This window comes from Hippopotamus amphibius, chromosome 5 (assembly GCF_030028045.1).
Source record: "Hippopotamus amphibius kiboko isolate mHipAmp2 chromosome 5, mHipAmp2.hap2, whole genome shotgun sequence".
Lineage (NCBI taxonomy): Eukaryota > Metazoa > Chordata > Mammalia > Artiodactyla > Hippopotamidae > Hippopotamus > Hippopotamus amphibius.
The window spans coordinates 135,609,585-135,621,584 of record NC_080190.1 but is presented as its reverse complement, the minus strand read 5'-3'; the positions used below and the strand labels follow the sequence as shown (position 1 = coordinate 135,621,584).

The 12,000-nt window shown below is 44.5% G+C and overlaps 1 protein-coding gene across 5 annotated transcripts in view; it reads right to left on the bottom strand.

Annotated features, from left to right (window-relative positions):
• The window catches only part of LAPTM4B (lysosomal protein transmembrane 4 beta), a 67,561-nt gene extending 57,762 nt beyond the window's left edge, over nucleotides 1–9,799 (bottom strand). For all 5 annotated transcript variants that reach the window (XM_057736058.1, XM_057736059.1, XM_057736057.1 and 2 more), the window contains exon 1: nucleotides 9,476–9,799. In XM_057736058.1, coding sequence (XP_057592041.1) covers nucleotides 9,476–9,574 — 99 coding nt within the window. In that variant the 5' untranslated portion in view covers nucleotides 9,575–9,799. The remainder of the gene's footprint in view (nucleotides 1–9,475) is intronic.
• Nucleotides 9,800–12,000: the final 2,201 nt, after the last annotated feature.

Sequence of the window (12,000 nt, the reverse complement as noted above, 5' to 3'; positions counted from 1 at the left end):
TGTCTTTAAGAAAAGCTATTAAGTACTCAAATCATTAACAATCATAATTTAGTATCTTCTACAGGAAAAGATAAATAGGCCTAAGGATAGGAGTATTCATCTCCACGAGGATTATACTTCCCCATCAAATATTAATAAATTGGCATTCTGGTTGTGTCAGTTTACTCAGTACGAATCAGCCATTCAACTTTAGGGCATTGACAAGATCCAATCTCTGGTCCAGCAAGGCTGAGGAAAGGCCAAACTCTGATGCGTCCCATCTGGCCTTACCTAGGTGACCCCCTAAGTGACTCTTTTATTCCAACCTGTAAGACCATCACCTCGGCAGCCCCAAGCCCTCTACTGTTAGTCAACAAAGACATCAGTACCTACTTGTGCCAAGCATTATTGCGTCACCATCCCTCACCATGGAACCAACTCGCTATGTAATTTTAGCAGCTCAAGGTTAATAAAAGAAAAACACTCAAGCTTATCTTTACTAATAATTTGAAATGGTATTTTCCTCAAGCATTTTTTGGCTCATACATATATCCCTGAGAAGTAATTTTCCCTTGGAAGCTCCAACTGCAAAGGGGTAACTCTGAACATTTAAAAGTTAGTTAGAATCGAGCATTCCCTGGATTCTAGGACTCCACACTTACACTGCAGGGGGCACAGGTTCACTCCCTGGTTGGGGAGCTGAGATCCCAAATGCCGCAGGGTGGGGGGTGGGGGTAGTGTGTTAGGACCAAATGAAGTTTGTTAGGACCACATGATCTTTGCTTAATTTTTGTTTTGCTTCAAGTAAAAACACCAGGTTATAGCTCTTTACGAACTCTCATTAAGGCTCCAGAGGCTCTACTAAAAGAGCCAAGGGAGCTGGGAGGAAGTGGAGAACAGTGAGTTATGCTGCTAGGTAGGGCTCACCTATCATCCTTATGGACAATCCTTTCCACCAGCATCTTTTTATGAACAATAACCTATCTGCCCCAAAGTGTGTACCATGGGAAGGGACAATTCAGACCTCTTCCTTCACGACAAAGATTCAAAGTAAGTTGACAAAACTAATGTATTACACATTTAGTTAATATACACATCAAGGTGCAAAACTCATATTAACCACTTTAACACTGATGCTTTGTTAGTTACGTTAGATGTATCTAAAGTGGGACTCAGAGAGATTGATATTCATAAACACTAAGATGGCAATTTTTAACTTATTTCTCGGCCAGCTTGTCTTTAAAATGTTCTGATGAGGGAATTCCATAGCAGTCCAGTGGTTAGGACTCGGCATGCTCACTGTCAAGGGCCTGGGTTCCATCTCTGGTCGGTGAACTAAGATCCCACAAGCCACAAGGCACAGCCAAAAAAAAAAAAAGTAAAATGTTCTGATGAACATCTATCATAACATGAGATAAAAGCTTAAAAAAGTATTAATCTTCACCAGACAAATATTTCATAGAACTTTCTTTGATCCTTTACATTTGGGGGTGGGGAGGCCTATACCTTTAAAAGGGGGCTCACGAGACATCTCTCAAAAATCCAGTATCCTTCTCTGTCCAAATCTGTTCAATTCCTGAATTCAGATGGAGAAAACCTGGATGGCAAGAGAGATTTGTAGGGACTTCCTTTGGTGGTACAGTAGCTAAGAATCCGCCTGCCAGATTGGGATTGCCATATATACATTACTAATAAGAAAAAATATCAAATTGTACACTTTATATAGTTTATTGTATGTCAACTGTATCTCAATAAAAGTTCTTAAAAAAAAAGTTAAAAATAAATAAATAAATAAATAAATAAATAAATAAAACTGCCAAGGGGGAAAAAAAAAAGAATCCTCCTGTCAATGCAGGAGACATGGGTTCACTCCCTGGTCTGGGAGGATCCCACACGCCATGAAGCAACCAAGTCCCTGCTCCACAACAAGAAAAGCTACTGCAATGAGAAGCACATGCACCACAAAGAAGAGTAGCCCCCCCCACCACAACTAGAGAAAGCCCGTGCACAGCATCAAAGACTCAACACAGCCAAAAATAAATATTAAAAAAAAAAAGGAGACTTGTATTATTTATTTATTTATTTATTTATTTATTTATTTATTTATTTATTTATTTATTTAGGGCTGCGATGGGTCGTCGCTGCTGCATGCAGGCTTTCTCTACTTGTGGTAAGTGCGGCCTACTCTTCATTGCAGTGCGCGGGCTTATCATTGCTGTGGCATCTCTTGTTGCAGAGCACAGGCTCTAGGCACTCAGACTTCAGTAGTTCTGGCACACGGGCTCAACAGTTTTGGCTTGCGGGCTCTAGAGCACAGGCTCAGTAGTTGTGGCACATGGGCTTAGTTGCTCCACGGCATGTGGGATCTTCCCAGACCAGGGCTCAAACCCTATCCCCTGCATTGGCAGGCGGACTCTTACCCACTGCACCACCAGGGAAGTCCAAAACTTGTATCACTGACTAACTAATAAAAATTGCCATATTATTTGCATCATTAGCAAATGAGAGACTTGTGCTGGGAAGAACTGACATTGCTACATCTATCAGGAAGGCTGTACCACACCCTGCCTGGTTTCCCAGCCTTGTCTATAAAACAGCCTGCCTTTTCAATCTTCCTTAAAAATTGCTTTCACCCTATCAATTCTGTTCATAAGTCTTCAGGGCCTCCCCACTGCGTACAGAATAAAATCCATACTCTTCAGCTTAGAATTTCGGTCTTTTACAATCTAATATAGTAGGGAAAACACTGGGTAATAAGGATACAGAAGTATTATGAATTAGCCCGTTTTGCCCTAGATTTACAAGCCAAGTTATAGAATCTGACAGCAGGAAAGAAACTATTGATCTTAAAGGAGCATATCACCACCTATTGTGCCTGATTCCAGGGTTGCTTTGAGGTCTAAATAAGAACAAATGTGAAAGTCCACTGAAAATTATCAATCACTCTACAAATGCAAGATGTCGGTTTTACTATCCAGTATTACTATCCAGACAAAAATCAATAGTTATTGCACCAGGACTTCTAAGGATACAAAAAGAACTCACCAAGCTTGGGTACACAAGCACGCTGTGACTTTCAAAGTGAACTAGTTGATTATTTGACAGGCCAGGTCATAAAGCCAATGAGACCAGCTACTCTGAGCTCTTTCATCCTTTATCATTTGATATATGGTCAACTCCCCTGTGAATAGTGTCTGGCACAAAGAGGCATTCAGTATGTATTTGCTGAGTAACTAACCTCCTGAAATACACTTGGAGATGATGATAAAAAGGATGATATGCACAAAGGGGGACCCATCCCAGCTGTCAATGACAGATTCTTCCAACTACCAGGATCACTTTTAAAAATACACTAAGAAAATCACCTGATAAAACGGTGAAAGAAATTACAAAGCAAAGAGTATGCTCAAGTGTGCAGGGAGAAATTCAGGTCCTGATGGCAAAACACATTCCATAAGAAATGAGGACTTTATTCTTTTTTATTTTTCTCTAAACATTCTTTCCTCCTCCTCCCAGTAACAGCCTCTGATGCCTCATCCCTCCACTCTCAAGTTGGTGTTTTAAGTTAATCCCACCCCCACTTACATCCCTCCTAGCCAACAGTTCAGTGGAAGCATACCCCAGACCTAAATTCATCAGTATATTCTAGTCACATAACCCTGGCCAATTTGGTTCAGGGGTGGACAGATAACTTTTTGGACAGTTTATCAAATCTGAATCAATCTCAGGACTCAGGGCTTAAAGTACTGGCTGGAAAAAATGGCAGCCGTTTGTATCCTAAAGGAAGATAACCTGAAAGGGGGGAAAGGGATGGGAGGAAACCACTGCATTTGTTAACTGTGTAAGCCAATTTAAGTTGACTTGAAACACACAGGTCATGAAATACACACATCTCCCTGACAGTGAGCCAACATATTTTAGGAGTAAGATAACAAACTCATACTTGTGTTTGAGAAAAATACTTCTGGGAACTGCATGTGTAATAGACTGAAAAAAAAAAAAAAGGATTACTGATGGCAAGGCTAGAAGCAGGGAAACCAGTTGTGATTCTATTATAATAGCCAAGTGAGTGCTAATGAGAGCCGAAATGATGGAAATGGTAGCAAGAATAAGAACAGGACAGAATAAGGTAATCAGGAGGTAGAGCAAAAATCAATAGGACATGGAGATGGAATAAAGGAAGAGATTCAGATGGCAAGGGAAAGAGAGGCCAGCGAAGCTGGGAAGTCTAGATAGAGTGTGAAAGAGAGACTCGAGTATGGGCAAATTTGGGGAGGAAATTAATGGATTCAGGCTTAGAATATTAAGTTCTGTTAAAGAGAGGAAACCCCAGAAGCCTGCAGAACAATCATTCTGCTTCAAGTATTTCTTTCATATCATGATCCCTCTGGAAACTAGGACAAGTCAGTCCTCATCCTCTGTGAAAATGGATAAGCATCTTGTCTTTCTAAAAATGTTCGTAGCTATCAAAGGTTATGTGATAAATAAACTTTCTGTTTTGGGCTTAGTGATTAAACTGGCTTTTAAAATAAACACAAACCTCTGGGGCTTCCCTGGTGCCACAGCGGCTAAGAATCCACCTGCCAAGCCAGGGGACACGGGTTCCATCCCTGGGCCAGGAAGATCCCACATGCCACGGAGCAACTGAGCCCCTGCGCCACAACTACTGAGCCCACGTGCAGCAACTACTGAAGCCTGAGAGCCTAGAGCTCCTGCTCCACAACAAGAGAAGCCACCACAATGAGAAACGGGTGCAGCGCAATGCAGAGTAGTCCCTGCTCACCACAACTGGAGAAAGCCCACATGCAGCAACGAAGACCCAATGCAGCCAAAAATAAAATAAATAATAAAATCAATCTTTAAAAAATAAAAACATAAAAAATAAACACAAACCTCTACCTCATGTTGTAATACAAAACTTAGAGATAGACCACAAATGTAAATATAAAAGCTAAAGCCATAAAGCTTCTGAAGAAAATATGAGAATATCTTTACAACTTCGGGTAGGCAAAGATTTCTTAGAACACAGAAAGTACTGACTATAAAAGAAAAAAATGAATTGAACTTAATTGAAATTAAAAACTCCTGTTCATCAAGATATACCATTAAGAAAATAAGTATATATTTAACAAAGGACTGGTATCCAAAATATAGAGAGCTCTTACAAATCAGTAGGAAAAAAAACTCACAAAACCCAATTTAAAAAAAAAGGAGGGGCAATCAATAGCACTTCACAAAGGAAGATATACAATTGGCCAAGAAGTAAAGATAAACTGTTCCACCTCATTAGTCATAAGGGAAACTCAAACTAAAGCCACCAGGAGCTACCACTACACGCCCACTGAACTTCACACACTGCTGACTGCAGTGTAAAATGGCAACCTGGAAAACCGCTTGGCAGTTTCCTATAAAGTTAAAACACACAACGACCAGGAATTCCACCAATAGGTATTTATTCAAGAGAAATAAAAACAGATGTCCACAGTCTTTTTTGCAAGAATGTTCAGAGCTGATTTATCCCTAATAGCCCCAAACTGGAAACAACCCAAATGTCCATCATCTGGCAAATGGATAAACAGATTGTGGCATATTCATACAACAAAATAATACTCAGCCATAAAAAGGCGCGACATATTGATACACTCCAAAACCATGAATGAATCTAAAAGACACGTGGGCTTCCTAGGTGGCACAGTGGTTGAGAATCCGCCTGCCAATACAGGGGACACGGGTTCGATCCCTGCTCGAGGAAGATCCCACATACTGCGGAGCAACGAAGCCCGTGCACCACAACTATTGAGCCTGCACTTTAGAGCCCGTGAGCCACAACTATTGAGCCCATGTGCTGCAACTACTGAAGCCCACGCACCTAGAGCCTGTGCTCCACAACAAGAGAAGCCATGGCAATGAGCCTGCGCACCACAATGAAGAGTAGCCCCCGCTCACCGCAACTAAAAAGAAAGCCCGCACACAGCAAAAAAGACCCAACACAGCCAATAAAATAAATTTATAAAAAAAAAAAAAAAGAAAAAGACATTATGCTAAGCTAAAGAAACCCAATACAAAAGAATACGTACACTATAATTCCATTTATATGAATGGGCAAAACTCACCTATGGGGTGTGGGCGTGTCTGCAGAGGGGGTATCCTGGGAAGAGGAACAAGGGAACTTTCTGGGGTTTTGGAAATGTTCTTTAAGGGTGTGGGTTACAAAGGTGCATGCATTGGTCGCCAATGAACTGTACACTTAATATCTGTGATTTTCACCATATGTAAATGATGCCTCAATTTAAAAAAAGGTTGAAAACAAGAAAAAAGCAAAACAAAATGTAATCTCTAATACAAATACCTGAAACCACTATGCTTTTTTTAATGGACTGAAGGAAACCTTTATAATTCCATGGCAAAAAAAAAAAATAAACACACCACACAACTTTTAAAAGGTAAAACTGTGGAAACAACACAGACCAAAATATCACTCAGACTACAAGCCAATCTTAGGCAAATCACCTAAGCTCACTTAGCCTCGGTTTTCATCTATAAAATGGGAATAAAAAAATTACCTCACCAGGAATATGTAAAAATTAAGCTTCTGCAAAGCATTGTAGAGAGGGGACTTCCTGGCTGTCCAGTGGTTAAGAGTCGGTGCTGCCAATGCAGGGGGCACAGGTTGGACCCCTGGTTGGGGAGTTAAGATCCCACATGCCATGCCTCTCAGCCAAAAATTTTAAAAAATGAAAAATAAAATTTTTTTAAAAAAGCACTGTAGAGAAAAATGTCGCCCGCCATTCCAGGTCTACAAGGATCAAGCCATTACAAACAGGAAGCATTCTGTGCTTTGGATACCTGCCCCTGGATAGTGCAGATACATACCTAAGGACAAATTTCAATGACCCCAGATTAGTGCACCTTCCCATACTTAGAAAAGCACTAAAATCATTAACCTGAGATGCCTGTTCTTTGGGATTAATAGTCATCTTTTCATTTCCACGACAGATTTTTTCACAGCAAAAAATGCCTATATCCTGGCTCCTCCCTTGCCTCTTCAGAACAGTTTCTCAGAGCTATCTGAGAGGGTGTCTCCTAGGCTATCTTACACAGTAAGACACAGAATAATCAACTCACAGCTCTTACATTGTTTGTTCTGGCTTTTTTTAGTCAAGATATCTAGGAAATTCCCTGGCAGTCCAGTGGTTAGGACTTTGAGCTTTCACTGCCAAGGGTGCAGGTTTGACCCCTGGTCAGGGAACTAAGATCCCACAAGCTGCGGGACACAGCTAAAAAAAAAAACAAAAAAACCCAAAAGATATCTAGTATAGTACCTGACACACAGGACCTTAGTAAATGGTCATGGTAGGAAATAATTAGAAAACACATTAAAAAAAAAAGAAAGAACCACTTTACCTATCTTTTCTAGTGGACTCTTCTTTGAAAACCTATCTATACTCCTACCCTTTTTTTTTTTCCTGAAAACTCTCCCCCTTTCTGATAAGCGACCCCATCACATCCAGATGGCCGGTGGGGTGATGGGGTAAGGGAAGGAGGAAGAGATGCCTTATTCTTTAGCTCCTTCACCTTAAAAAAGTTCATGTAAACCAAAGCTTTGGATAACCAAATTATATTTAAAGGTATGAGGGAAACTGACCATTAAAAAAAAAGTTTAAATTGTTTTGTGAAATGCAAGACTTATAAAGATGACCAGTAGCAGATTTCCCATATATTAGGTTTACCTAAAGTGGCATTCTTATTTACATCTGCTGGAAAGCTTTCTAATTATCTTTCAAGAAGCCATATATTTCCAAATGCTAAAACATACATACCAATAACTACTTTCCCCAAAGAGCATGCTTAAGCCATAGACAAAGCATGCAAGCACTCTCCGTTTCTCACACCAATACTGTCTGGTTGGATTACAGCCAACAATAGGGCTCAAGCAGATTTATCTTTCCTGTAGATCCTGTAGTCCATTTGCCTAATGCAGTGCCCTAGATTTTACAAATTACATCCACTGATGTACTTGCAAGTCTGCAGATTTAAACATTTTCAAGGAGGACACAAGACGTGTATAAAATTGTCTGTCTTGATCATCAATAAAAGCACTATTTCGAGGCCACCCACTATCCTTTCACTGTAATTTTAAATGTCTGTAAAGATGTCTTTCCTTTTAGCAAAATCAGGGTTGAGCCAATACGCAGGTGTTCTATCTGCATTCACACCGCACAGTAAGAACCCACACATACCAAAGATCTGTGTGAAAGCTTTTAAGGTCAAATACTTCTCTGTTGTGTGGCCTGTGATAGGCACAGACTAAAGGAAACTTGAAACTATAAATATAGCACAGAGAACACCATGGCGGGGGGGGGGGTGTCTTTAAAATGGCACAACAAATGAGTTCACAATTCGACATAATGTCCATATTACGTCAAAAAACTCTGATGGCTAAGACGACAAGAATTTATTCCTACCAAAAAGTTCTACACGCCACCTTACTACCACTTTCAAGGTGTTTCCTCGTGATGGAGAGATATTCACTGCAAAGAGGCTTGGGTCTAACTGTCCATCATGATATGACAAAAACCAAAGCGCAGTGGAATCCGACTCTGTGTTGGTGCAGCCTTGGGGGGAGGGCAACAACCAACCTGGAGCTGGCACAGGGCAAGACTCCATCAGGTCTCCTCACTGCCCCGATCATCAACGCTCCCCATAAAAATTAGCCCTTAAAAGCTCCAACCTAAAAACAAACAAACCAGATTTGCCTCCTCCGACGTCGGCTAAGACGGTACAGGGATCACCTGTAAACGGGCAGGAGAGTAAGTGGGTGTAAAATGGCTGCCCCAGGCCGACTGAAACGCAGTACCTCACACACAAACCCCTTCCTAGACTCAGGGCTCTGCAACAAACGCGTGGGTGAAGAGCCCCCCACCATTTCCACTCGGGACGTGACGGTGCGCAGGAGGCCGGACAGCACACCCGAGGCCAGATGCGGGCGGAGAGAAGGCGCACGCGAGCCCGCAACCCGGGGCGGCACGAGGCGCCCGGTCACCGCCTCGACGGCTGTTCAGGACCCGTCGACACACAAAGCCCAACGGGTGCTAAGAAGAAAGGAAAGGAAAACACGTGCTCCGCAAACAAGATCTGAGCTCTCCCACCACCGAGGGCCCTTTCGCCGGAAACTGCGGCGCTCCCCCGCGCCGCGCCGGCTCCCGGCGGAGGGCTTTCCGGCGCCCCCCGCGCAGCACGCCCCCCGCCTCCTCGCACCCCCGAAACTCCTGGCCCCGACCGGGGGCATCGCAGCCCCGCTCGCCCAGAGAGTGAAGTTGCTAATCATGTAACTTCAGGCGGATGAGCGCCTGCCGTCACGCAGCCCCGGAGCCGCCCCAGGAGCCAACCGGGGGGCGGGCCGGGGGCGCGGGGCTGGGGTCCCGGAGGGTGCGGGGGGCCCGCGCTCCTCCCCGGCAGGTGCGCCCCGGGGCTCGCCGGGGCCCGCCGCGCTCACCAGGTACCAGACGCCGAGCAGGATGGTGCCGGTGCGGACATGGCAGCACAGGCAGCAGCTGTTGGAGTAGAACCGCGTCCAGGGGGCCACCATCTTCATCGTCGAGCCGCCGGCGCGAGGGGCGCGAGCGCGCGCTCAAGTTTGCGGGAGCTTCGGACGCGTTAGCCCGGGCCCGTCAGGCGGCTGCTGCCGGCTCCTCGGCCGCTCCCGCTCCCGCGTCGGCGCCCGGCCCCGCTCCGCCGTCCGCAGACCCTCGCTCCCCGCCTCCCCCGAGAGCTCCGAGCGGCTGCCTCGGCCGGACCTGCACTCCGAAAGCTGCGGGAGGAGGCGGCGGGGCGGGAGGGGGCGGGGCGGCCCGCGGAACACGTGACGGGCGCCCGGCCCCTGTGATGTCACAGCGGGCTCCGGCCAGCGCTGGCGCCGCCGGCCCAGAGTAAATAAATAAATCATCCTGCCCCGTCGGCCCGTCCCAGAGTCGGCCCGCAGTGGAGTCCCGAGGCGTCCCTCTTTCATTTGGTCATCTGTGTAACTCTATCACAGGATCGAGATTCTTTTGCAGTCTAGCTGGTTGTGGGTTTTGTTTTGTTTTGTTTCTCCTCCCACTTGTATCTTGCAGATAATCTGTAGGGGCAATGCCATCACTGTTGTTATCTTGCAGACTGGATGGAAGAGGGAACCCGGTAGGGGTGATTCCAGTCAACTGCAGTACTTTGAACCACTGCTGAAGCCGCCAAGAGCAATCTGTCTGTGCCTCCGAGTTCAGTTACTGTGGTAGTAATCTTTTCCCAGAAAATCGAATGTGTATCAAGGACATCCTTTGCTGTGCTTCAGGTAGCATTTTTTTTTTTTTTCTTTTTTCCTTTTTTTAAGGCGCACGGGCTTAGTTGCTCCGTGGCATGTGGGATCTTCCCGGAGCAGGGATCGAACCCATGTCCCCTGCATTGGCAGGCGGATTCTTAACCACTGCGCCACCTAGGAAGCCCCAGGTAGCATTTTTAATCATGACTGCAGCTCTAAAAAAACAATCATCAAGCCAATTACTGCCCCAAGGTCTCTGTGTAAGCGGATAAGGTAAGGATTCTTGGGGAAAAAGAGAACCAGGCATGGCTTTCTGGACATAAGAAGAGCCATTTTTTGGCCTAAGCCAGTTTGTGATCTAAGACTGACCGCAGTTACTTGTCCTTGAACAGGCCTCAGGCACAATGATCTTAAGGGAACACAAAAACAAACTGTTATCAGGCGAGAGAAGTAACAAGACTCCCAGTGCTGTCTTGGTGGTAAAAATTAACCAAAGCACTTTCTTGAGCTGTTTTGCAGGATTTAAACGTTCCCTCTGGCACTCAACCACCCTCTAAGGGTTGATGATGTCAACCTTTTCTGACCCTCATGATTTCAATCAACTGAAGCTTGGATTCTGTGACCACCAAGCCTCTTCGTGAATATGAATACCCTTAGCTTAAAATTTCCCCAGTTTTGCTATTGGGGAGACACTGCTTTGGGGAAGATCCCCAGTGCTCTCTTTACCTGCAGCAAGTAATAAACCCCTCCTTCTCCCACTGTTTGTTTGGTAGTGTCTCTTGTCTCCACACCCACCAAGAGGGGAACCCAGTTTTTTGGATAACATCTGCAAGACCCAACACAGAGCATTGAGAGATACTGAGAGATAGGACTCCAGTTTGGGGTTACTTCCTCCCATCTAGTGTTTGGTCTGGAAGAGCCCTTGTCCTAGGTTAGCCTCTAGTAATCACTGTGTAAGCCAAGCATCTCAGACAACTTAAGATTATTATATAGCACATGTCAAAATTTCATTTCAGATTTGAAGCAAGAGAAAAACTGGTTGGATCTAAATTTCTTAAAGACATTATATAGGAAGGAAGAGGAATGTGAGATAAGGATATTTTAAGTGCAAGACTGGTTAGTTTTACAAGCCTGTAAAGCTGTAAAGTTCTTATTGTGTAACTTAAACCTGAATCTCAAGGGACCCCAGAGTTGTCCCCAGAGATGTCAGGCATGGGCCATTAATCAGAAATAATAATGAACACCGAGGGCTTCCTAGATGGCGCAGTGGTTAAGAATCTGTCTGCCAATGCAGGGGACACGGGTTCGATCCCTGCTTCAGGAAGATCTCACATGCCGGGGAGCAACTAAGCTTGTGCCCCCATGTGCTGCAACTGCTGAAGCCCACGCGCCTAGAGCCCGTGCTCGGAAACAAGAGAAGTCACGGCAATGAGGAGCCCGCGCACCGCAACGAAGAGTAGCCCCCACTCACCACAACTAGAAGAAAGCCCGTGCACAGCAAAAAAGACCCAACACAGCCAATAAAATAAAATAAATAAATAAATTTGTAACAAAATAAATGAAGACACAAAATGGAATAAAATATTTTCAAAAAAAAAAAAAAAAACAATGAACACCGAAACCAAGTAAGGACACTGTGAGGCCCTCCCGGGTACAAAAACCCCTTCATGTCCCCCATTTCTTGTTTGCAGAAAAAGGTTTTAGTCTCCTAGGCCTTCCCTGGTAAG